Consider the following 25,986-nt stretch of genomic DNA (forward strand, 5'->3'; position numbering starts at 1 on the left):
GGTTCAGATAATCGTCACTTGTGTTGGCCCTGAGCGGGAATCGAACTGGGGTCGCTGGGTTCGTAGCGCAGCGCGCTGACCGCTACACTGCCGCTCCTCACACTGTCACACACACACTCGCATACATTCACACACACGCTGCTGTGGAGACGGGATATTGCCTGAAACGTCGTCATATGTTCCGGTGTAAGGCAGTGTTGGTGACCAATGTCGTGAGCGGGTTTGACTGTGTACCTGTGCAGCCCTTTTGCCAATCCACTGCTGGATGAGCGAGTGAGTCCGTGAGGGCTATTGGATCATACCTCAAACACGCTGGTCAGGTCGAGTTGGCGACCAGCAGGGAGCAGAGACGTGGAAGCATACAAAAATGCAGTACAACCACGTGTTTTTCTTTTTTTCTCACTACCCTCCGCCGTCACACGATGCAGCCCCGCAGAAGCCTATAACATCCTGTTATGCATGGTGATCGCCCACCTCAACGGCGTCCACTCTCAAAGCCTGCGGAACTCAGGAGATTCCTGGCGCATTCCGGGAGATTGGAGTCGAAGCCGACTCTTCCTCGTAGTCTGAGCAAGGGCCACAACAGAGATCAGTGACAGCATGGGGAGGCCTTCATCCAGCAGTGGAGTAAACCACGCCTGATGGTGATGACCTCGCTGCAGAGAGGTCCTGATTGTTATATGCCTGGCGAGTCTGCTGGCGTGCAGCCAGCAGACTCGCCAGGCGTGCTAGTGTGTACGCGTGTTAGTGTGTACGCGTGTTAGTGTTTTAGTGTGTACGCGTGCTAGTGGGTACGCGTGCTAGTGTGTACGCGTGCTAGTGTGTTAGTGTGTACGCGTGTTAGTGTTAGTGTGTACGCGTGTTAATGTGTACGCGTGTTAGTGTTTACGCGTGCTAGTGTGTTATTGTGTACACGTGTTAGTGTGTACGCGTGCTAGTCTGTTAGTGTGTACTCGTGTTAGTGTTAGTGTGTACGCGTGTTAATGTGTACGCGTGTTAGTGTGTACGTGTGCTAGTGTGTGTGTGCTAGTGTGTACGTGTTAGTGTCTACGTGTGCTAGTGTGTACGCGTGCTAGTGTGTACGTGTGTTAGTGTGTACGCGTGCTAGTGTGTTAGTGTGTACGCGTGTTAGTGTGTACGCGTGTTAGTGTTTTAGTGTATACGCGTGCTAGTGTGTACGCGTGCTAGTGTGTACGCGTGTTAGTGTGTACGCGTGCTAGTGTGTTAGTGTGTACGCGTGCTAGTGTGTTAGTGTGTACGCGTGTTAGTGTGTACGCGTGCTAGTGTGTACGCGTGTTAGTGTGTACGCGTGTTAGTGTGTACGCGTGCTAATGTGTTAGTATGTACGCGTGCTAGTGTGCACGTGTGTCAGTGTGTGGGTAGCGGCAGTGTAGCGGTCAGCGCGCTGCGCTACGAACCCAGCGACCCGGGATCGATTCCCGCTCACGGCCAACACCAGTGACGATTATCTGAACCGGTTCTGGGCCTCCCCTAGGTCGACTCAGCCTCAAATGAGTACCTGGTGTGACGTGTAAACATCGCTACTGGGGAGATAAAGGCGGTCAGGGGTGGTGCTGGCCACCACCCACCCCCTCGTGTGCCGTGCCGGCTTTTATAGGTGCTCGCTAACAGCACTTGCCCAGACAGTCTGTTAAGGCTATACGGGGGATCTTTGTATTTGTTAGTGTGTGCGTGTGTGCGTGTGTGCGAGTGTGCGTCCGTGTGTGACCTTGTGGGGAGCGATCGGTCAGTTCACGGCTAAACATCGGTGGCGAATATTTGAACCCAGTCCAGGTAGGCCATCCCATTAGGTCAACTCAGACTTGCCATGGTCCATAGGACTGGTGTGTAGATCAACAACATAGGACAAGTGTGTAGATTATTTAAAGATCAACAACGAGGGAGACAAAGGCGGCCGGACGCGGTGTTTGCCACCCACTCTGCCCTCGTGTGCCAGTGTCGACCTTTGTTGGTGCTACTCGCTAACAGCACTTGCCCCAGCAGCCTGTGGAGGTTACATCGCGTGTTAGTGTTAGTGTGTACGCGTGTTAATGTGTACGCGTGTTAGTGTTTACGCGTGCTAGTGTGTTAGTGTGTACGCGTGTTAGTGTTAGTGTGTACGCGAAACTTTATTTGACACCGGACACAAGTTTGGGGAAAGGGTGAGTGGGTGGGGGTTTGCGCGTGTTAGTGTTAGTGTGTACGCGTGTTAGTGTGTACGTGTGCTAGTGTGTACGCGTGCTAGTGTGTACGCGTGTTAGTGTGTACGCGTGCTAATGTGTACGCGTGCTAGTGTGTACGCGTGTTAGTGTGTACGCGTGCTAGTGTGTGTGTGCTAGTGTGTACGTGTTAGTGTCTACGTGTGCTAGTGTGTACGCGTGCTAGTGTGTACGTGTGTTAGTGTGTACGCGTGCTAGTGTGTTAGTGTGTACGCGTGTTAGTGTGTACGCGTGTTAGTGTTTTAGTGTGTACGCGTGCTAGTGTGTACGCGTGCTAGTGTGTACGCGTGTTAGTGTGTACGCGTGCTAGTGTGTACGCGTGCTAGTGTGTTAGTGTGTACGCGTGTTAGTGTGTACGCGTGTTAGTGTGTTAGTGTGTACGCGTGTTAGTGTGTACGCGTGTTAGTGTGTACGCGTGTTAGTGTTTTAGTGTGTACGCGTGCTAGTGTGTACGCGTGCTAGTGTGTACGCGTGCTAGCGTGTTAGTGTGTACACGTGTTAGTGTGTACGCGTGTTAGTGTGTTAGTGTGTACGCGTGTTAGTGTGTACGCGTGCTAGTGTGTATGCGTGCTAGTGTGTTAGTGTGTACGCGTGCTAGTGTGTTAGTGTGTACGCGTGTTAGTGTGTACGCGTGTTAGTGTGTACGCGTGCTCGTGTGTACGCGTGCTAGTGTGTACGCGTGCTAGTGTGTTAGTGTGTACGCGTGTTAGTGTGTACGCGTGTTAGTGTTTTAGTGTGTACGCGTGCTAGTGTGTACGCGTGCTAGTGTGTACGCGTGCTAGTGTGTTAGTGTGTACGCGTGTTAGTGTTAGTGTGTACGCGTGTTAATGTGTACGCGTGTTAGTGTTTACGCGTGCGAGTGTGTTAGTGTGTACGCGTGTTAGTGTGTACGCGTGCTAGTGTGTTTGTGTGTACGCGTGTTAGTGTTAGTGTGTACGCGTGTTAATGTGTACGCGTGTTAGTGTGTATGTGTTAGTGTGTACGCGTGCTAGTGTGTACGCGTGTTAGTGTGTACGCGTGCTAGTGTGTGTGTGCTAGTGTGTACGTGTTAGTGTCTACGTGTGCTAGTGTGTACGCGTGCTAGTGTGTACGTGGGTTAGTGTGTACGCGTGCTAGTGTGTTAGTGTGTAGGCGTGTTAGTGTGTACGCGTGTTAGTGTTTTAGTGTGTACGCGTGCTAGTGTGTACGCGTGCTAGTGTGTACGCGTGTTAGTGTGTACGCGTGCTAGTGTGTACGCGTGCTAGTGTGTTAGTGTGTACGCGTGCTAGCGTGTTAGTGTGTACGCGTGTTAGTGTGTACGCGTGTTAATGTGTACGCGTGTTAGTGTTTTAGTGTGTACGCGTGTTAGTGTACGCGTGTTAGTGTGTACGCGTTGCTCGTGTGTACGCGTGCTAGTGTGTACGCGTGCTAGTGTGTTAGTGTGTACGCGTGTTAGTGTGTACGCGTGTTAGTGTTTTAGTGTGTACGCGTGCTAGTGTGTACGCGTGCTAGTGTGTACGCGTGCTAGTGTGTTAGTGTGTACGCGTGTTAATGTGTACGCGTGTTAGTGTTTACGCGTGCTAGTGTGTTAGTGTGTACGCGTGTTAGTGTGTACGCGTGCTAGTGTGTTAGTGTGTACGCGTGTTAGTGTGTTAGTGTGTACGCGTGTTAGTGTGTACGCGTGCTAGTGTGTACGCGTGCTAGTGTGTTAGTGTGTACGCGTGCTAGTGTGTTAGTGAGTACGCGTGTTAGTGTGTACGCGTGTTAATGTGTACGCGTGTTAGTGTTTTAGTGTGTATGCGTGTTAGTGTACGCGTGTTAGTGTGTACGCGTGCTCGTGTGTACGCGTGCTCGTGTGTACGCGTGCTAGTGTGTACGCGTGCTAGTGTGTTAGTGTGTACGCGTGTTAGTGTGTACGCGTGTTAGTGTTTTAGTGTGTACGCGTGCTAGTGTGTACGCGTGCTAGTGTGTACGCGTGCTAGTGTGTTAGTGTGTACGCGTGTTAGTGTTAGTGTGTACGCGTGTTAATGTGTACGCGTGTTAGTGTTTACGCGTGCGAGTGTGTTGGTGTGTACGCCTGTTAGTGTGTACGCGTGCTAGTGTGTTTGTGTGTACGCGTGTTAGTGTTAGTGTGTATGCGTGTTAATGTGTACGCGTGTTAGTGTGAATGTGTGTTAGTGTGTACGCGTGCTAGTGTGTACGCGTGTTAGTGTGTACGCGTGCTAGTGTGTGTGTGCTAGTGTGTACGTGTTAGTGTCTACGTGTGCTAGTGTGTACGCGTGCTAGTGTGTGTACGTGGGTTAGTGTGTACGCGTGCTAGTGTGTTAGTGTGTAGGCGTGTTAGTGTGTACGCGTGTTAGTGTTTTAGTGTGTACGCGTGCTAGTGTGTACGCGTGCTAGTGTGTACGCGTGTTAGTGTGTACGCGTGCTAGTGTGTTAGTGTGTACGCGTGCTAGTGTGTTAGTGTGTACGCGTGTTAGTGTGTACGCGTGTTAATGTGTACGCGTGTTAGTGTTTTAGTGTGTACGCGTGTTAGTGTACGCGTGTTAGTGTGTACGCGTGCTCGTGTGTACGCGTGCTAGTGTGTACGCGTGCTAGTGTGTTAGTGTGTACGCGTGTTAGTGTGTACGCGTGTTAGTGTTTTAGTGTGTACGCGTGCTAGTGTGTACGCGTGCTAGTGTGTACGCGTGCTAGTGTGTACGCGTGCTAGTGTGTTAGTGTGTACGCGTGTTAGTGTGTACGCGTGTTAATGTGTACGCGTGTTAGTGTTTACGCGTGCTAGTGTGTTAGTGTGTACGCGTGTTAGTGTGTACGCGTGCTAGTGTGTTAGTGTGTACGCGTGTTAGTGTTAGTGTGTACGCGTGTTAATGTGTACGCGTGTTAGTGTGTACGTGTGTTAGTGTGTACGCGTGCTAGTGTGTACGCGTTGCTCGTGTGTACGCGTGCTAGTGTGTACGCGTGCTAGTGTGTTAGTGTGTACGCGTGTTAGTGTGTACGCGTGTTAGTGTTTTAGTGTGTACGCGTGCTAGTGTGTACGCGTGCTAGTGTGTACGCGTGCTAGTGTGTTAGTGTGTACGCGTGTTAATGTGTACGCGTGTTAGTGTTTACGCGTGCTAGTGTGTTAGTGTGTACGCGTGTTAGTGTGTACGCGTGCTAGTGTGTTAGTGTGTACGCGTGTTAGTGTGTACGCGTGTTAGTGTGTACGCGTGCTAGTGTGTACGCGTGCTAGTGTGTTAGTGTGTACGCGTGCTAGTGTGTTAGTGAGTACGCGTGTTAGTGTGTACGCGTGTTAATGTGTACGCGTGTTAGTGTTTTAGTGTGTATGCGTGTTAGTGTACGCGTGTTAGTGTGTACGCGTGCTCGTGTGTACGCGTGCTCGTGTGTACGCGTGCTAGTGTGTACGCGTGCTAGTGTGTTAGTGTGTACGCGTGTTAGTGTGTACGCGTGTTAGTGTTTTAGTGTGTACGCGTGCTAGTGTGTACGCGTGCTAGTGTGTACGCGTGCTAGTGTGTTAGTGTGTACGCGTGTTAGTGTTAGTGTGTACGCGTGTTAATGTGTACGCGTGTTAGTGTTTACGCGTGCGAGTGTGTTGGTGTGTACGCCTGTTAGTGTGTACGCGTGCTAGTGTGTTTGTGTGTACGCGTGTTAGTGTTAGTGTGTATGCGTGTTAATGTGTACGCGTGTTAGTGTGAATGTGTGTTAGTGTGTACGCGTGCTAGTGTGTACGCGTGTTAGTGTGTACGCGTGCTAGTGTGTGTGTGCTAGTGTGTACGTGTTAGTGTCTACGTGTGCTAGTGTGTACGCGTGCTAGTGTGTACGTGGGTTAGTGTGTACGCGTGCTAGTGTGTTAGTGTGTAGGCGTGTTAGTGTGTACGCGTGTTAGTGTTTTAGTGTGTACGCGTGCTAGTGTGTACGCGTGCTAGTGTGTACGCGTGTTAGTGTGTACGCGTGCTAGTGTGTTAGTGTGTACGCGTGCTAGTGTGTTAGTGTGTACGCGTGTTAGTGTGTACGCGTGTTAATGTGTACGCGTGTTAGTGTTTTAGTGTGTACGCGTGTTAGTGTACGCGTGTTAGTGTGTACGCGTGCTCGTGTGTACGCGTGCTAGTGTGTACGCGTGCTAGTGTGTTAGTGTGTACGCGTGTTAGTGTGTACGCGTGTTAGTGTTTTAGTGTGTACGCGTGCTAGTGTGTACGCGTGCTAGTGTGTACGCGTGTTAGTGTTTTAGTGTGTACGCGTGCTAGTGTGTACGCGTGCTAGTGTGTACGCGTGCTAGTGTGTACGCGTGCTAGTGTGTTAGTGTGTACGCGTGTTAGTGTGTACGCGTGTTAGTGTGTACGCGTGCTAGTGTGTTAGTGTGTACGCGTGTTAGTGTTAGTGTGTACGCGTGTTAATGTGTACGCGTGTTAGTGTGTACGTGTGTTAGTGTGTACGCGTGCTAGTGTGTACGCGTGTTAGTGTGTACGCGTGCTAGTGTGTGTGTGCTAGTGTGTACGTGTTAGTGTCTACGTGTGCTAGTGTGTACGCGTGCTAGTGTGTACGTGTGTTAGTGTGTACGCGTGCTAGTGTGTTAGTGTGTAGGCGTGTTAGTGTGTACGCATGTTAGTGTTTTAGTGTGTACGCGTGCTAGTGTGTACGCGTGCTAGCGTGTTAGTGTGTACACGTGTTAGTGTGTACGCGTGTTAGTGTGTACGCGTGTTAGTGTGTACGCGTGCTAGTGTGTACGCGTGCTAGTGTGTTAGTGTGTACGCGTGCTAGTGTGTTAGTGTGTACGCGTGTTAGTGTGTACGCGTGTTAATGTGTACGCGTGTTAGTGTTTTAGTGTGTACGCGTGTTAGTGTACGCGTGTTAGTGTGTACGCGTGCTCGTGTGTACGCGTGCTAGTGTGTACGCGTGCTAGTGTGTTAGTGTGTACGCGTGTTAGTGTGTACGCGTGCTAGTGTGTACGTGTGCTAGTGTGTACGCGTGCAAGTGTGTTAGTGTGTACGCGTGTTAGTGTTAGTGTGTACGCGTGTTAATGTGTACGCGTGTTAGTGTTTACGCGTGCTAGTGTGTTAGTGTGTACGCGTGTTAGTGTGTACGCGTGCTAGTGTGTTTGTGTGTACGCGTGTTAGTGTTAGTGTGTACGCGTGTTAATGTGTACGCGTGTTAGTGTGTACGTGTGTTAGTGTGTACGCGTGCTAGTGTGTACGCGTGTTAGTGTGTACGCGTGCTAGTGTGTGTGTGCTAGTGTGTACGTGTTAGTGTCTACGTGTGCTAGTGTGTACGCGTGCTAGTGTGTACGCGGGTTAGTGTGTACGCGTGCTAGTCTGTTAGTGTGTAGGCGTGTTAGTGTGTACGCGTGTTAGTGTTTTAGTGTGTACGCGTGCTAGTGTGTACGCGTGTTAGTGTGTACGCGTGCTAGTGTGTACGCGTGCTAGTGTGTTAGTGTGTACGCGTGCTAGTGTGTTAGTGTGTACGCGTGTTAGTGTGTACGCGTGTTAATGTGTACGCGTGTTAGTGTTTTAGTGTGTACGCGTGTTAGTGTACGCGTGTTAGTGTGTACGCGTGCTCGTGTATACGCGTGCTAGTGTGTACGCGTGCTAGTGTGTTAGTGTGTACGCGTGTTAGTGTGTACGCGTGTTAGTGTTTTAGTGTGTACGCGTGCTAGTGTGTACGCGTGCTAGTGTGTACGCGTGCTAGTGTGTTAGTGTGTACGCGTGTTAATGTGTACGCGTGTTAGTGTTTACGCGTGCTAGTGTGTTAGTGTGTACGCGTGTTAGTGTGTACGCGTGCTAGTGTGTTAGTGTGTACGCGTGTTAATGTGTACGCGTGTTAGTGTGTACGTGTGTTAGTGTGTACGCGTGCTAGTGTGTACGCGTGTTAGTGTGTACGCGTGCTAGTGTGTGTGTGCTAGTGTGTACGTGTTAGTGTCTACGTGTGCTAGTGTGTACGCGTGCTAGTGTGTACGTGTGTTAGTGTGTACGCGTGCTAGTGTGTGAGTGTGTAGGCGTGTTAGTGTGTACGCGTGTTAGTGTTTTAGTGTGTACGCGTGTTAGTGTGTACGCGTGCTAGTGTGTACGCGTGTTAGTGTGTACGCGTGTTAGTGTGTACGCGTGCTAATGTGTTAGTATGTACGCGTGCTAGTGTGCACGTGTGTCAGTGTGTGGGTAGCGGCAGTGTAGCGGTCAGCGCGCTGCGCTACGAACCCAGCGACCCGGGATCGATTCCCGCTCACGGCCAACACCAGTGACGATTATCTGAACCGGTTCTGGGCCTCCCCTAGGTCGACTCAGCCTCAAATGAGTACCTGGTGTGACGTGTAAACATCGCTACTGGGGAGATAAAGGCGGTCAGGGGTGGTGCTGGCCACCACCCACCCCCTTATAGGTGCTCGCTAACAGCACTTGCCCCGACAGTCTGTTAAGGCTATACGGGGGATCTTTGTATTTGTTAGTGTGTGCGAGTGTGCGTCCGTGTGTGACCTTGTGGGGAGCGATCGGTCAGCTCACGGCTAAACATCGGTGGCGAATATTTGAACCCAGTCCAGGTAGGCCATCCCATTAGGTCAACTCAGACTTGCCATGGTCCATAGGACTGGTGTGTAGATCAACAACATAGGACAGGTGTGTAGATTATTTAAAGATCAACAACGAGGGAGACAAAGGCGGCCGGACGCTGTGTTTGCCACCCACTCTGCCGTCGTGTGCCAGTGTCGACCTTTGTTGGTGCTACTCGCTAACAGCACTTGCCCCAGCAGCCTGTGGAGGTTACATGGCGTGTATTTGTCTTTGTGACAATCTTATTTGCGAAACTTTATTTGACACCGGACACAAGTTTTGGGGAAAGGGTGAGTGGGTGGGGGTTTGCGTCTTACTTCCCAGGGAGTCTTAGAGTCCGCAGCCTGCGGTGTGACTTATCTGTGGCCGCATACCTCTCTCGCCGTGAAACCGGAGTGACCTGTTTTGAGGACCCCTCCACCACCCCACACTCCGCGCGTTCCTTCACGTGGGCTCGTGGCGCTGTGCCCTGGGCGCTGGGCCGCACTGACAGGACACAGTGTACACAAAGACAAAGATGCCCCGTGTAGCCTCAACATACTGTTGGGGCAAGTGCTGTTACCGAGTAGCACCTATATGAAGGCCGGCACGGGGCAAGAGGGGGTGGCCAAGACCACGCCCGGCCGCCTTTGTCTCCCGAGCGGCGATATTTGCACAACGCACCAGGCACTCATTTGAGGCTGAGTCGACCTAGGGGAGGCCCAGGACCGGTTAAGATAATCGTCACTGGTGTTGGCCCACTCCACAGACACAGACAGTCGCGGGTGTGTGTATGTGAGAGAGAGTAATAATACCACCCCGTGTGCTCGCGTGTGTGAGAGAGAGAGTAGTCAAGCGGCTTTCTCCAACACGTCCCCGTGAGTGGCACTAGGCGTGTATGTATATGCACTGTCCCCAATAGTTTGTGAAAGCTATGCGGGGGATCTTTGTCCCTGGGTATGTATGTGCCGTGTCGGCCTTCATTAATGCAACACTTTCCCCCAAGGGCCTGTTGTGTGCGTGAGTTGGGAGCCGTCGTGCAGCGGGAAGCGCGCTATGCTACGAACCCGACACCCCAGTTCGATTCCCGCTCACGGCCTCAAATGAGTAGCTGCTGTGATGTGTAAACATTGCCACTGGAGAGACAAAGGCGGCTGGGCGTGGTGCTAGCCACCCACCCTCTCGTGTGCCGTCATCGGTGCTTGCTAACAGCACTTGCCCCATCCATCTGTCAAAAGCTATAGGGGGATCTTTGTCTGTGTGTCCCCGTTGTTCGATTGACAGGTTCCTCCCCGCCTCTACGCTCCCAGCACGGGGAAGCAGAACCATGTTCTCAATGCTGAGCCTACCTAGGGGAGAGACGGACCCAGTCAATACCCAGGAGCAGCAGCAGCAACAACAACAACAGCTCGCGTCTTCCCCGGGCCGACAGCTCCTGTTACGTGGGGTGAGTAATGAGCGATTGTGTGTGCGTGTGTGGGGTGTTGTGTGAACGTGTGCGTGTGTGGGGTGTGGTGTGAACGTGTGTGGGGTGTTGTGTGAACGTGTGCGTGTGTGGGGTGTGGTGTGAACGTGTGTGGGGTGTTGTGTGAACGTGTGCGTGTGTGGGGTGTGGTGTGAACGTGTGTGGGGTGTTGTGTGAACGTGTGCGTGTGTGGGGTGTTGTGTGAACGTGTGCGTGTGTGGGGTGTTGTGTGAACGTGTGCGTGTGTGGGGTGTTGTGTGAACGTGTGTGGGGTGTTGTGTGAACGTGTGCGTGTGTGGGGTGTTGTGTGAACGTGTGCGTGTGTGGGGTGTTGTGTGAACGTGTGCGTGTGTGGGGTGTGGTGTGAACGTGTGCGTGTGTGGGGTGTTGTGTGAACGAGTGCGTGTGTGGGGTGTTGTGTGAACGTGTGTGGGGTGTTGTGTGAACGTGTGTGGGGTGTTGTGTGAACGTGTGCGTGTGTGGGGTGTTGTGTGAACGTGTGCGTGTGTGGGGTGTTGTGTGAACGTGTGTGGGGTGTTGTGTGAACGTGTGCGTGTGTGGGGTGTTGTGTGAACGTGTGCGTGTGTGGGGTGTTGTGTGAACGAGTGCGTGTGGGGTGTTGTGTGAACGTGTGTGGGGTGTTGTGTGAACGTGTGTGGGGTGTGGTGTGAACGTGTGCGTGTGTGGGGTGTGGTGTGAACGTGTGCGTGTGTGGGGTGTGGTGTGAACGTGTGTGGGGTGTTGTGTGAACGAGTGCGTGTGTGGGGTGTTGTGTGAACGTGTGTGGGGTGTGGGGTGTTGTGTGAACCTGTGCGTGTGTGGGGTGTTGTGTGAACGTGTGCGTGTGTGGGGTGTTCTATGAACTGGTACAGAGCAACGTTTATTGACCGCGTGACAGGGCTGTCACCAGTCGAGACTTGACCCGGACAATCTGTGGCAGAGGTGGCAGCCCTAACAGACCCTCTCGGCTACCCACTTCACGTCACTCAGTAACCCACCCACCCACTTACTCAAATAGCCGCTACTTTCACAATTTGGCAGGAAAACAAAATCAGAATTTGCCTCCCTCGGCATACACATATAACATCAGTATGTTGTGCAAATCTCATGAGGTTCACGGCCTCCACGGAGTGCATATTATCAGCAGCATTGCGTCCACAGCAGACACACTCTAGACCGGTTTTGACATCAATGTCTCATCAGCAGGGTCGCGTCCTTGAATTCTACCGGGTGTAGCGATGGGGCTGTGGGTCAGTGCGCTTACCATTGCACCACCACTCCCCTTTTCTTCCCCGCCATACCTAAATAAATAAATACACACGTTAAATTAGGCAACCTTAAGGCTCAGCGTCCCCGGATGTACAGATGAGGGGGCGGATTTGTAACTCACCGCACGCAGACAGAGACGCGCAGAGAGAGAGACGCGCAGAGACAAAACCGCGTAGACATTGCCACGTGGATAGACAGAGGCGGAGACGGGGAGACACAGAAGCTCGGGGCATGCGGAGGACTCGCTTCATACGGTGCGTGGCACAGTTGTGAGTGTGTCCGTGTGTGTGTGTCTGTAAGTTAGCTCTGGGGAGCGGTAGTGTAGCGGTTAGCGTGCTGCGCTACGAACCCGGCGACCCCAGTTCGATTCCCGCTCATTGCCAACACTGTGAGCGATTCCCGATTATCTGAATCGGGCCTGGGCCTCCCCTAGGTCGACTCAGCCTAAAACGAGTGCCTGGTGCGGTGTGTAAACATCGCCACTAGGGAGACAAATACGGTCGGGTGTGGTGGTTATCGCTAACAGTACTTGCCCCAACAGCCTGTTAAAGGCTATACGGGGATCTGTGTCTTTGTGTGTTCTTTGAGCTCAAATAACAGCCGGTAACATTCGGCAAAAGCATTGCCCTGAAAGGGGGGAAACTATCGGCGACGTTACGGGAAATGGCCCTTTGTGATGCTGCGTTGGCAATGCACCATCACTAATGCAGTTTGACAGCAATGTACAGTCTAGTTAATAGGTGCTCGCTAACTGCACTCGCTCCAGACGGGAGGGTAACAGTGTATATTGTGTGCTTGTACACTCCACTGCTGGATGAGGGCCGCCCCACGCCCCGCCAACAACAATCAACAGCTCAGCATATTCGTCAGCAACACTCCTGTGTTGCCTCTTCAGGGCTATTGCCCGAAACGTCGTCCGTCTATATACATTAAAGACCACGTACTCACTCTGTGCTGTCGCCGGGGGTATGAGGGGACCCCACGGGGTACGTGTGGCAATGTCCAAGGGGGTACGTGTGGCGATGTCCCAGGGGGTACGTGTGGCGATGTCCCACGGGGTACGTGTGGCGATGTCCCTGGGGGTACGTGTGGCGATGTCCCACGGGGTACGTGTGGCGATGTCCCAGGGGGTACGTGTGGCGATGTCCCACGGGGTACGTGTGGCGATGTCCCAGGGGGTACGTGTGGCGATGTCCCACGGGGTACGTGTGGCGATGTCCCTGGGGTACGTGTGGCGATGTCCCAGGGGGTACGTGTGGCGATGTCCCACGGGGTACGTGTGGCGATGTCCCTGGGGGTACGTGTGGCAATGTCCCACGGGGTACGTGTGGTATGTCCCACGAGGTACGTGTGGCGATGTCCCACGGGGTACGTGTGGCGATGTCCCTGGGGGTACGTGTGGCAATGTCCCACGGGGTACGTGTGGTATGTCCCACGAGGTACGTGTGGCGATGTCCCACGGGGTACGTGTGGCGATGTCCCTGGGGGTACGTGTGGCGATGTCCCAGGGGGTACGTGTGGCGATGTCCCACGGGGTGACATGAGGTGACAATTGGTGATTAATCATGTTGCGTGAATGTGTCAATATAAAATAACTACGATGAAATGTAAATTCGTATGGTAACCTATAACGATATAAAATTCCTTTCTAAACTCATTGGTCGTTATCAAAGGCGGTTTCCGAGAGGAAACAGCTTTGTTTTAGTGTTTTGTGTGTTTAGTGTTTTAGTGTATTAATGTTTTGTGTTTTTGCGTTTTATGGTTTTTGTGTTTTGTGATTTTGTGTTTTAGTGTTTTGTGTTTTTTAGTCTTTTGTGCTTTTGTTTTAGTGTTTTTGTGTTTTATGGTTTTAGTGTTTGTATTTTAGTGTTTCAGTGTTTTTGTGTTTGAGTATTTTTGTGTTTTTGTTTTTTGTGTTTAGTGTTTTGTGTTTTAGTGTTTTTGTTTTTTATGTTTTTGTGTTTTAGTCTTTTTGTGTTTTAGTGTTTTTGTGTTTTTTATGTTTTTTGTGTTTTAGTGTTTTTGTGCTTTAGTTTTTTTGTGTTCTAGTATTTTAGTGTTATGTGTTTTATGGTTTTTGTTTTTTTGTGCTTTTGTGTTTTAGTCTTTTTGTGTTTTAGTGTTTTTGTGTATTTGTGTTTAATGGTTTTTGTGCTTGTGTTTTAGTGTTTTTGTGTTTTAGTGTTTTGTGTTTTAGTGTTTTGTGTTTTAGTGTTTTTGTGTTTTAGTGTTTTGTGTTTTAGTGTTTTTTGTGTATTTGTGTTTCATGGTTTTTGTGCTTGTGTTTTAGTCTTTTGTGTTTTAGTGTTTTGTGTTTTGGTGTTTTGTGTTTTATGGTTTTAGTGTTTGTATTTTAGTGTTTCACTGTTTTAGTGTTTTTGTGTTTGAGTATTTTTGTGTTTATTTTTTGTGTTTTAGTGTTTTATGTTTTTTGTGCTTTTGTGTTTTAGTCTTTGTGTTTTTGTGTTTTTTGTGTTGTGGTGTTTTGTGTTTTATGGTTTTTGTGTTTTTGTTCTTTTGTCTTTTAGTCTTTATGTTTTTGTGTTTTTCATGTTTTTGTGTTTTATGGTTTTTGTGTTTTAGTGTTTTAGTATTTTAGTGTTTTTATATTTTTGTGTTTTTTATTTAGTGTTTTGTGTTTTATGTTTTTTGTGTTTTAGTATTTTAGTGTTTCAGTGTTTTATGTTTTTGTGTTTGAGTATTTTTGTGTTTTTGTTTTTTGTGTTTTAGTATTTAAGTGTTTTAGTCTTATTGTGTTTGTGTTTTATGGTTTTTGTGTTTTGTGTTGTATGGTTTTTGTGCCTGTGTTTTAGTATTTTTATGTTTTTGTGTTTTATGGTTTTTCGTGTTTTAGTATTTTAGTGTTTTAGTGTTTTTATGTTTTTGTGTTTTAGTGTTTTTGTGATTTAGTATTTTTGTGTTTTAGTATTTAAGTGTTTTGTGTTTTAGTCTTCTTGTGTTTGTGTTTTATGGTTTTTGTGTTTTGTGTTGTATGGTTTTTGTGCCTGTGTTTTAGTGTTTTTGTGTTTTAGTATTTTTATGTTTTTGTGTTTTATGGTTTTTCGTGTTTTAGTGTTTTAGTATTTTAGTGTTTTTATGTTTTTGTGTTTTAGTGTTTTAGTGTTTTTGTGTTTTAGTGTTTTAGTGTTTTAGTATTTTAGTGTTTTTATATTTTTGTGTTTTTTATTTAGTGTTTTGTGTTTTATGTTTTTTGTGTTTTAGTATTTTAGTGTTTCAGTGTTTTATGTTTTTGTGTTTGAGTATTTTTGTGTTTTTGTTTTTTGTGTTTTAGTATTTAAGTGTTTTAGTCTTATTGTGTTTGTGTTTTATGGTTTTTGTGTTTTGTGTTGTATGGTTTTTGTGCCTGTGTTTTAGTATTTTTATGTTTTTGTGTTTTATGGTTTTTCGTGTTTTAGTATTTTAGTGTTTTAGTGTTTTTATGTTTTTGTGTTTTAGTGTTTTTGTGATTTAGTATTTTTGTGTTTTAGTATTTAAGTGTTTTGTGTTTTAGTCTTCTTGTGTTTGTGTTTTATGGTTTTTGTGTTTTGTGTTGTATGGTTTTTGTGCCTGTGTTTTAGTGTTTTTGTGTTTTAGTATTTTTATGTTTTTGTGTTTTATGGTTTTTCGTGTTTTAGTGTTTTAGTATTTTAGTGTTTTTATGTTTTTGTGTTTTAGTGTTTTAGTGTTTTTGTGTTTTAGTGTTTTAGTGTTTTAGTATTTTAGTGTTTTTATATTTTTGTGTTTTTTATTTAGTGTTTTGTGTTTTATGTTTTTTGTGTTTTAGTATTTTAGTGTTTCAGTGTTTTATGTTTTTGTGTTTGAGTATTTTTGTGTTTTTGTTTTTTGTGTTTTAGTATTTAAGTGTTTTAGTCTTATTGTGTTTGTGTTTTATGGTTTTTGTGTTTTGTGTTGTATGGTTTTTGTGCCTGTGTTTTAGTATTTTTATGTTTTTGTGTTTTATGGTTTTTCGTGTTTTAGTATTTTAGTGTTTTAGTGTTTTTATGTTTTTGTGTTTTAGTGTTTTTGTGATTTAGTATTTTTGTGTTTTAGTATTTAAGTGTTTTGTGTTTTAGTCTTCTTGTGTTTGTGTTTTATGGTTTTTGTGTTTTGTGTTGTATGGTTTTTGTGCCTGTGTTTTAGTGTTTTTGTGTTTTAGTATTTTTATGTTTTTGTGTTTTATGGTTTTTCGTGTTTTAGTGTTTTAGTATTTTAGTGTTTTTATGTTTTTGTGTTTTAGTGTTTTAGTGTTTTAGTGTTTTTGTGTTTTAGTATTTTTATGTTTTTGTGTTTTATGGTTTTTCGTGTTTTAGTATTTTAGTGTTTTTATGTTTTTGTGTTTTTGTGTTTTAGTATTTAAGTGTTTTAGTATTTCAAGTGTTTTAGTGTTTTGTTTTTTTGTGTTTTTGTGTTTCAGTGTTTTAGTGGTTTTTGTGTTTTGTGCTGTTGTGTTTTAGTGTTTTGTGTTTTTGTGTTTTATGGTTTTAGTGTTTGTGTTTTCGTGTTCCAGTGTTTTAGTGGGTTTTTTTGTATTTTTGTATTTTTCTTTTTTGTGTTTTAGCGTTTTGTGTTTTATGGTTTTAGTTTTTTTGTGCTTTTGTGTTTTAGTTTTTTTGTGTTTTAGAGTTTTAGTGTTTTTTTGTTTTGTGTTTTAGTGTTTTGTGTTTTAGTGTTTCAGTATGTTTATGTTTTTGTGTTTTATGTTTTTTGTGTTGTAGTGTTTTAGTATTTTAGTGTTTTCGTGTTTTTATGTTTTTGTGTTTTTGTGTTTTGTTTTATGTTTTTGTGTTTTTGTGTTCGATTGCAGTTACCAGCGAGTTCAGGATACCTCACAAAAATGGCATTCGGTTTCAATATCGAGTTGAATGATGCGTGTTCCATGTTGTGTCAGGCAACGGGGCGAGGGGTGGGGTTACTGGGTTGAAACAGAATTCAAGAAGGAGGCGGTGTGGGTGGGTGGGGGGTGGCAGTGGTAGCCAGAAAAGGTTCGAGCCCCGCGGGGGGTTGGGCTCAAGGTAGCCGACTCTGCCCCCCCGTCCCTCCGTGCGTGTCTCGTCGAGGTAACGATCGGCGCGCGTAATGTTTACGCAGTTACTGCGCCCGGGAGGATGAAGACAAACGCCCCGAGACCACGCGACTCCAAGGTTGGGAAGCACCCCCCCCCCTCTCCCGTCGCGCGCCGACCCCGAGACCCCCAACACCCCCGAGACCCCCAACACCCCCGAGACCCCCAACACCCCCGAGACCCCCGAGACCCCCAACACCCCCGAGACCACCAAGTCCCCCGAGACCCCCGAGACCTCCGAGACTCCCGAGGCCCCCAAGACCCCCAACACCCCGAGACCCCCAACACCCCCGAGACCCCCAACACCCCCGAGACCTCCGAGACCCCCAACACCCCCGAGACCCCCGAGACCCCCGAGATCCCCAACACCCCCTAGACCACCAAGTCCCCCGAGATCCCCGAGACTCCCGAGACCCCCAACACCCCGAGACCCCCAACACCCCCGAGACCCCCGAGTCCCCCGAGACCCCCGAGACCCCCGAGACCCCCAACACCCCCGAGACCCCCGAGACCCCCAACACCCCCAAGACCCCCGAGACCCCCAACACCCCCGAGACCCCCGAGACCCCCAAGTCCCCCGAGACCCCCGAGACCCCCAACACCCCCGAGACCCCCGAGACCCCCAACACCCCCGAGACCCCCGAGACCCCCAACACCCCCGAGACCCCCGAGACCCCCGAGTCCCCCGAGACCCCCAACACCCCCAAGACCCCCGAGACCCCCAACACCCCCGAGACCCCCGAGACCCCCAAGTCCCCCGAGACCCCCGAGACCCCCAACACCCCCGAGACCCCCGAGACCCCCAACACCCCCGAGACCCCCGAGACCCCCAACACCCCCGAGACCCCCGAGACCCCCGAGTCCCCCGAGACCCCCAACACCCCCGAGACCCCCGAGACCCCCAACACCCCCGAGACCCCCGAGACCCCCGAGACCCCCAACACCCCCGAGACCCCCGAGACCCCCGAGTCCCCCGAGACCCCCAACACCCCCGAGACCCCCGAGACCCCCGAGACCCCCAACACCCCCGAGACCCCCGAGACCCCCGAGACCCCCAAGTCCCCCGCTTTGTGGGTTCGGTTCGTCTGCTCCAATTCTCTCGTCTCGCCACAGCACTGGCGTGTGGGTTAAGGGGGTCAATACGCTTTCTCTTGTGGCTACGAAGAAGGGTCATTGCCCGAAACGTCGCCGATGAATGTGTGCGGAGTGTTTATTTGATGGGGGTTTGTTTTGCGTGGAGTGTTGAAACTTTCACCTGTACCTTGGTCTGTGATCTTGCAATGAAAGGCGCAATAGGAACAGCAAACATGATTCGTGTTAGTGCCCTCGACATCGGATGAACTCTATCGTTCACAAAAGACAGAGATCCTCCGTATGGCATGAACAGATTGTTGGGGCAAGTGCTGTGAGCGACCACCTAATGAAGGCCGGCACGGCACACGAAGCCTCCTCCATTCGCCTGCAACACCCATTCACTCCGGTCACTCTGTATCACTCTTTTATCGTGACTGCCATGGTTTGTGCTCCCGTGAACTTCACACGTTGATTCCTCCAGCCGTGTTGAGGACTCGGCCTGCAGACACCACACTGTGTTCAACCACCACCATTACACTGCAGTTCACAACCACTCATTCAACCACCAACTGAACCACCCACTCACCCACCTACTCAACCACTCACTCACCTACCTACTCAAACACTCACTCACCCACCTACTCAACCACTCACTCACCCACCTACTCAACCACTCACTCACCCATCTACTCAACCACCCACTCACCCACCTACTCAACCACTCACTCACCCATCAACTGAGCCACTCACTCACCCACCTACTCAACCACCCACTCACCCACCTACTCAACCACTCAATTACCTACCTACTCAACCACCCACTCACCCACCAACTGAACCACCCACTCATCTACCTACTCAACCACACACTCACCCATCTACTCAACCACCCACTCACCCACCTACTCAACCACTCACTCACCCACCTACTCAACCACTCACTCACCCACCAACTGAACCACCCACTCACCCACCTACTCAACCACTCACTCACCCACCTACTCAATCACTCACTCACCCACCTACTCAACCACTCACTTAACCACCTACTCAAACAATCACTCACCCAACTACTCAACCACTCATTCACCCACCTACTCAACCACCCACTCACCCACCTACTCAACCACTCACTCACCCACCGACTCAACCACTCACTCACCCACCTACTCAACCACTCACTTACACACCTACTCAACCACTCACACGCCCACCTACTCAACCACTCACTCACCCAACTACTCAACCACTCACTCACCCACCTACTCAACCACTCACTCACCCACCTACTCAACTACTCACTCACCCACCTACTCAACCACTCACTCACCCACCTACTCAACCACTCACTCACCCACCTACTCAACCACTCACTCACCCACCTACTCAACCACTCACTCACCCACCTACTCAACCACCAGCTCACCCACCTACTCAACCACTCACTCACCCACCTACTCAAACACTCACTCACCCACCTACTCAACCACTCACTTACACACCTAGTCAACCACTCACTCACCCACCTACTCAAACACTCACTCACCCACCTACTCAACCACTCACTCATCCACCTACTCAACCACTAACTTACCCACCTACTCAACCACTCACTCACCCACCTACTCAACCACTCACTTACCCACCTACTCAACCACTCACTCACCCACCTACTCAACCACTCACCCACCCACCTACTCAATCACTCATTCACCCACCTACTCAACCACTCACTTACCCACCAACTGAACCACTCACTCACCCACCTACTCAACCACTCACTTACACACCTACTCAACCACTCACTTATCCACCAACTGAACCACAGACTCACCCACCTACTCAACCACTCACTCACCCACCTACTCAACCACTCACTCACCCACCTACTCAACCACTCACTCACCCACCTCAACCACTCACTCACCCACCTACTCAACCACTCAATCACACAACTACTCAACCACTCACTCACCCACCTACTCAAACACCCACTCACCCACCTACTCAACCACTCACTCACCCACCTACTCAACCACCCACTCACCCACCTACTCAACCACTCACTCACCCACCTACTCAACCACTCACTCACCCACCAACTCAACCACTCACTCACCCACCAACTCAACCACTCACTCACCCACCTACTCAACCACTCACTCACCTACCTACTCAATCACCCACTCACCTACCTACTCAACCACTTACTCACCTACCTACTCGACCACTCACTCACCCACCTACTCAACCATTCACTCTCCACCCACTACGCGACAGAACTCGGCAACATAGAGAAGGGCCATCGCCGTACCGTTACCCATTATGTACGTTCACAGCGAATTCGCGAATGTGTTGAATTTGTGTTGTGTTGTTATACTATTAAGGCCCATTGCCCGAAACGTCGCCTGTTACATAGTTTATTTTGAATGCCACAATGTTGTCGACGAACGTGTAGTTATTTATTTATATGCAGCGTGTTGAACCTTCTTGCCAGTTCGTCTTGGGCGGGGTCTCGCGCGCTGTGCAGCTGACGTCACAGGGGGTTCGTGCTCAGGCCGCTGCTGCTGCTGCACTCTGAGCCCCGGGCACCCGAGTTCGACTCCCGCCGCTCACGGCCGGTGGCGATGATCTGAACAGGGTCTTGGGCCTCCCCTAGGTCGACTCAGCATTCAAATGAGTACCTGGTGTCATTTATAAACATCGCCACTGGGGAGACAAAGGCGGCTGGGCGTGGTGCTGGCCACCCTCCCCCTCGTGTGCCGTTCTGGCCTTGATAGGTGCTACTCGCAAACAGCACTTGCCCCAACAGTCTGTTAGGGCTATACGGGGGATCTGTGCCTTTATCTGTCTCTCTACCGCCGCCTGATCTCTTCTTTCCAAAAATAATCGCTGCTCGACACAGACTCTTAAACCGATCAGAGCGCGTGTGTGCGTGCGTGTGTGTATGTACGTGTGTGTGTGTATGTACGTGTGTGTGTATGTACGTGTGTGTGTGTATGTACGTGTGTGTATGTACGTGTGTATATGTACGTGTGTGTATGTGTGTGTGTATGTACGTGTGTGTATGTACGTGTGTGTATGTAAGTGTGTGTATGTGTGTGTGTATGTACGTGTGTGTATGTACGTGTGTGTATGTACGTGTGTGTATGTACGTGCGTGTGTGTACGTACGTGCGTGTGTGTACGTGTGTGTATGTACGTGTGTGTATGTACGTGTGTGTATATGTGTGTGTGTATGTACGTGTGTATGTGTGTGTATGTGTGTATGTACTTGTGTGTATGTACGTGTGTGTGAATGTGTGCGGGGTGCGGTAGTGTAGCAGTTAGCGCGCTGCGCTACGAACCTGGCGACCCGGGTTCGATTCCCGCTAACGCCCAACACCAGTGCTGGCCACCCCACCCCCTCGTGTGCCGTGGCGGCCTTCAGAGGTGCTGCTCGCAAACAGCACGCGCCTCCACATTCTGTTCCGGCTCCACGGGGGAGTCCACGTCGTTGTCTTTGTTGTCTCCTCCACGTCCGCCTCCCTGCAGACACAGACCATGAGCTTCATGGGCCACCTGGCGGGCCAGGTGCTGGTGACGGTGCGCGACCTCTACAAGGGCCTGAACCCTGCGACGCTCACGGGCTGCATCGACGTGATCGTGGTGCGGCGCGCCGACGGATCGCTCGCCTGCTCGCCCTTCCACGTGCGCTTCGGCAAACTCGGCGTGCTCAGCTCCCGTGAGAAAGTGGTGAGCGATGATCGGTTCCAGTGATCGGTTGCAGTAATCGGTCGAGTGATGCGGTGCAATACTCAGACCCCGTAGGCCTCACACATGGACTCCTGAAGGCGGGAAACCCCCGTGGTTTGTAGTGTGGGCAGTTTCAAGGTTGATTTTGCCGATGACATCACCAAACCCCGCACATCACATACCCCCCGCCCTGCCCCCCGTGTGCAGGTGGATATTGAGGTGAATGGTTTCCCCGTGGATCTGCAGATGAAGCTGGGGGACAATGGGGAGGCGTTCTTTGTGCTCGAGACAGACGAGGTGAGAGATGAGGGGTGTCGCGGGGCCGTGGATGAGCGGGGGCGAGGGTTCACCCTCGGGTCACCGCCTGGACGACCCAGTCTGGCCTGGACGGAGTTGATGTGTACCCAGATCTCCCTCAATCACTCAATCATCCACCAACCCACTCATTCCTTCAGCAATGCACTAATTCACCCAACAACTCATTCACTCACCCATTCACCCGCCCACTTATTCCTTCACACACTCATTCACCCACCCACTCATTCACCCACCTACTCACCCATTGGCTTTATTACAGAATTTTGAATGACTTTATAACAATAGACTGAATAATTGTCTTACAATACCTAGGCCGACTGAGAAAGCTGCTCGGGTTTGCTGTGTGGAGGAGGACGCATCCCTCCAGAAACGTTGAATCAACTGGGATATCAACTGGGATATCAACTGGGATATCAGCTGGGGTAGATTCAAGCTCTGAGAATGAAAAACGTCACGTCCATTGTCAGGCGACGAACTTTGCCCGCCGTGGCGGAGCGGCTGGTCAAGTGCTGCCGTCCACTGTGTGTGGTGGACCAGAGGTCACTTAAAGGGGTCTCAGTGGTAGCTCTGTGATATCCACTTCTCCAATACGGGGGGTGGTGGTAGGCAAGCTGCCACTGCCTGATTCCCTGTGGGGTCTCTCAGGGGGTGCCCCCTCCTCATTACCAGCGGCGCAGGGATTAACGAGAAGGATTTAGCGGAGGTGGCTGCCTGTGGATTGGCCGGGTGGCGAGGTGCTGATGACGCCGCGTGTCCGGTGACCAGCGGCTCTGACCGTCACCCGTGGCCAAGGGGTGCCTGGGGAATTACGGGAGCGTGTGCGCGTGTGTGTGTGCGTGTAGGGAGCGGTGCCAACTACTGTGCCAACTTAGTTCGCACATTAGGGGGTACAGGTGGTGCACCGGCCACTCATCTCAGTCAGTCGACCCGTGGCACCTGGGTCTGCCCCGTGACCTCCTGCCAGCCGGCGTTCACATCGCCACCGGGGAGACAAAGGCCGGGCGTGGTCCTGGCCACCCACCCCCTCGTTACTGTGCTGCTCTTCACAGCTGCTCGCTAACAGCGCTTGTCCCTCCAGTCTGTTATATGGGAGGGGGGGGGGAGGGGGGCGTCGTGGCGGACTCACGTTATGATGGGCGAGTGGCTCACGGTGTGACGGGTGGCTCACGGTGTGACGGGTGGCTCACGGTGTGACGGGTGGCTCACGGTGTGACGGGTGGCTCACGGTGTGACGGGTGGCTCACGGTGTGACGGGTGGCTCACGGTGTGACGGGTGGCTCACGCTGTGACGGGTGGCTCACGGTGTGACGGGTGGCTCACGGTGTGACGGGTGGCTCACGGTGTGACGGGTGGCTCACGGTGTGACGGGTGGCTCATGGTGTGACGGGTGGCTCACGGTGTGACGGGTGGCTCACGGTGTGACGGGTGGCTCACGGTGTGACGGGTGGCTCACGGTGTGACGGGTGGCTCACGGTGTGACGGGTGGCTCACGGTGTGACGGGTGGCTCACGGTGTGCGCTTGCAGGGGGAGCTTCCTTCCCACCTCTCCACGTCTCCCATCCCCATGGGCGGAGCCGGCCCACTGAGCCAGCAGCACGCCACCCCGCCCCCCTCCACCACCCCCCCAGGACCACAGGTAGCCCCCACACACCTGGTGGAGTGCATGGTGGGTGTAGTGCGTGGTGCATTGTGGGTGGAGTGTGTGGTGCATTGTGGGTGGCGTGTAGTGCATTGTTGGTGGAGAGTGCAGACTCGAGACTGCTACATTGGGTTTGGCAAGTATAGTGTTGCATTGTGGGTGTGCGGTTAGCAGGGCGATCTGTCCAATGCCGCGGGTAGCACGGTCGCTATGGAGATGCTCAAGCGGCAGAGGATGAGGAGGAGGGAGGACGAGGTGGGGGGAGGAGACTCCACGGACGAAGAGGACGAGGATGATGATGACGGGGAGGGGGGGCGCGGACGAGGGGGCGACGGGGGAGGCATGTTCAACTTGGAACTCAGCCCCGACGAGGAGAAGGTGGAAGAGCGTGAGCCTGAAGACTCCTCGTCGGCGAGGAAGAGGAAGGAGAGAAGGAAGAGGGGGTGAGCACTCGCGTCGATCTGTGAACGGTATTGTGTGGAGTGGCGGCTCCGTCGTTAGCACGCCGCACAATGACGCCCAGTGGCCTGCGTTCGATTCCTGCAGGGCGCTGCGAGGTTTCTTCCTGGCCTCTGGACCCCGTGAAAAGACGGCCGATGGACAATTGGGATAACGTTTGGAAAAAAGACAAAATAAATAAATGACATTGTGCAGGCTCCTTTAGCGGACTTGCTAGGCAGCTTGTACCGACGAGTCTTTGTGGTTGTTAGAGCCGCCCTCTTTACACGCGACGAGCGATTTGCATTGTCACATCTCATTTCAACGCATTATCAAGGGGCACCCCCAGTGACAGCTATCCTTGTGGGGCACAAAGCTAACTCAGCACCTGGCCTGTAAAAAAAAACTCGCATTAATTAATGCTGTGTATAATCCCAGTAGAGCTATGTGGATGGTTGTATTGTGGTTGTATTGTGGTTTTGGTTGTAGTTTTGTGCCGAGTCAGGGGGAGCACCGTGTGAGAGCCCCCACCTTCATCGCGAGCCAGAAGACGGTGTCAGACGGAGAGTGGAGTCCCACGCCGAGGTACGGGCAGAGACACGGGACACAGAGGTGCGGGGATGCGGAGACACGGGGATGTGGGGACGTGGGGACGCGGGGACAGGGAGACGAGTTGCTGTTGTTGTTGTTGTGTCTTCTGTGCGCCCAGTCCCTCGTGCAGTCCCAAGAGCGACTCGGAGCTGAGCGTCCACCCCACAGGCGAGCGGCGCATGTCGGCCATGGAGCAGCACATGCAGTGGGCCTGGGGTGGCTTCCCCAGGGCGGCGCTGGTAAACGGGGGGGTGGGACTTAGCCTCCCCTCCTCCCACCCTCTTCCTATCCCCCCACCACACACTCAGCTCCTCCACCTCCCTCCTCTCACCTCCCCACGTGCGAGTTGGAGCGTGCACCGTGAGCTGAGCCACCGCTATAAATCGATGAATCGACGATGCATCGTCACCAGCGGGGATCGTAAAGGTGGGCGGGGGAGGGGGTGGGGTTATTGCCCCCTCCCTTGGGACCCCGAAAATTCGGCGCTATATTGATGACTTTATTTAAATGTTTTTTAATTCACGGCTGTGTATATATTCATCTTTTTTGGGACCCCCCCCCCCCCTTCTCTCCACTCTCTCCCGTCCCTCCCTGCTCCACCTCGACAGCAGAACCGGCCCTCGGTGAATGGGAAGCAGCGAAAGGCAGAGAGGTCCAGATTTCAATCCCGCAGAGGAGCTCAGTGCTCCTGGGCGACCATGGAATCATCATCAGCAGCAGCAGGATCATCAGTAGCAGTTTCAGCACAAGCAAATGGAACAATATCAGCAGGGCCAAAAACACTTGAATCAGCGGCTCGAATTAAAACATCATCATTATCAAAAACAAAAACAACAGTAGAAACATCATCAGCAGCAACAGGTTCATTATCATCAACAGCAGCAACCACCACCACAGCAAGACAAGCAAAAGGAACAGCAGCAGTAGCAGCACCATCACCGTCAGCATCACCAGCAGCAGAATCTGCAGCTGCACCAATAGTATTGGAAGCTTCAGTGAAATCATCATCATCATCAGCAGCAGCAGCATCAGCAGATCAGACGGGCGACTCACCGGGCGACCCGCTGGGTGACTCATTGGGTGACTCATTGGGTGGCTCATTGGGTGACTCATTGGGTGACTCATTGGGTGACAAGCCGGGTGACTCATTGGGTGACTCATTGGGTGACTCATTGGGTGACTCACCGAGCAACCCACTGGGTGACTCATTGGGTGACTCATTGGGTGACAAGCCGGGTGACTCATTGGGTGACTCATTGGGTGACTCACGGGGCGACCCGCTGGGCGACGTGCCAGTGGAGTCGCCGGGCGACGTGCCGGTGATCATGATCGAGCGAGCCCAGACTGCTGCTGCTGCCGCCAGCAGGGTCCGGCAAATGCCGGCCCCCCAGAGCTCCGAAGGGACCCAGAGCCCCTACGGTGCGGCGGGTGGGACCCCCAGGGCCCCCCTCGTGTCATGGGACTCGGTATACGAGGATGCGGTGGAGGTGGGGGATGCTGCCGCTGTTGCGATGGGCAGTGGGAGAGGTGAGTGTGCAGTGCACTACGATGAGTGGGTGGGTGGGTGAGCGGGTGAGAGATTTTGTGTTGAGTGAGAGCGTGAGCGAGTGGGTGAGTTCGTGTGCAGAGCACTAAGTTAAGTGAGCGAATGAGTGGGTGAGAGAAATGTGGGAGCAGTAGTAT

General features: G+C 51.3%; 1 protein-coding gene across 1 annotated transcript in view; it reads left to right on the forward strand.

Moving 5' to 3' along the window:
• Positions 1-1,726: 1,726 nt before the first annotated feature.
• The window catches only part of LOC116941734 (phosphatidate phosphatase LPIN3-like), a 40,988-nt gene continuing 16,728 nt past the window's right edge, over positions 1,727-25,986 (forward strand). The window contains exons 1-9 of the mRNA XM_076066695.1: positions 1,727-2,162; positions 9,998-10,160; positions 21,117-21,317; positions 21,525-21,614; positions 23,161-23,271; positions 23,446-23,717; positions 24,202-24,297; positions 24,422-24,542; positions 24,912-25,830. Coding sequence (XP_075922810.1) covers positions 10,041-10,160; positions 21,117-21,317; positions 21,525-21,614; positions 23,161-23,271; positions 23,446-23,717; positions 24,202-24,297; positions 24,422-24,542; positions 24,912-25,830 — 1,930 coding nt within the window. The 5' untranslated portion in view covers positions 1,727-2,162; positions 9,998-10,040. The remainder of the gene's footprint in view (positions 2,163-9,997; positions 10,161-21,116; positions 21,318-21,524; positions 21,615-23,160; positions 23,272-23,445; positions 23,718-24,201; positions 24,298-24,421; positions 24,543-24,911; positions 25,831-25,986) is intronic.

This window comes from Petromyzon marinus, chromosome 12 (genome assembly GCF_048934315.1).
Source record: "Petromyzon marinus isolate PM22_M1 ecotype Great Lakes invasive population chromosome 12, UKy_Petmar_22M1.pri1.0, whole genome shotgun sequence".
Classification (NCBI taxonomy): Eukaryota; Metazoa; Chordata; class Hyperoartia; order Petromyzontiformes; family Petromyzontidae; genus Petromyzon; species Petromyzon marinus.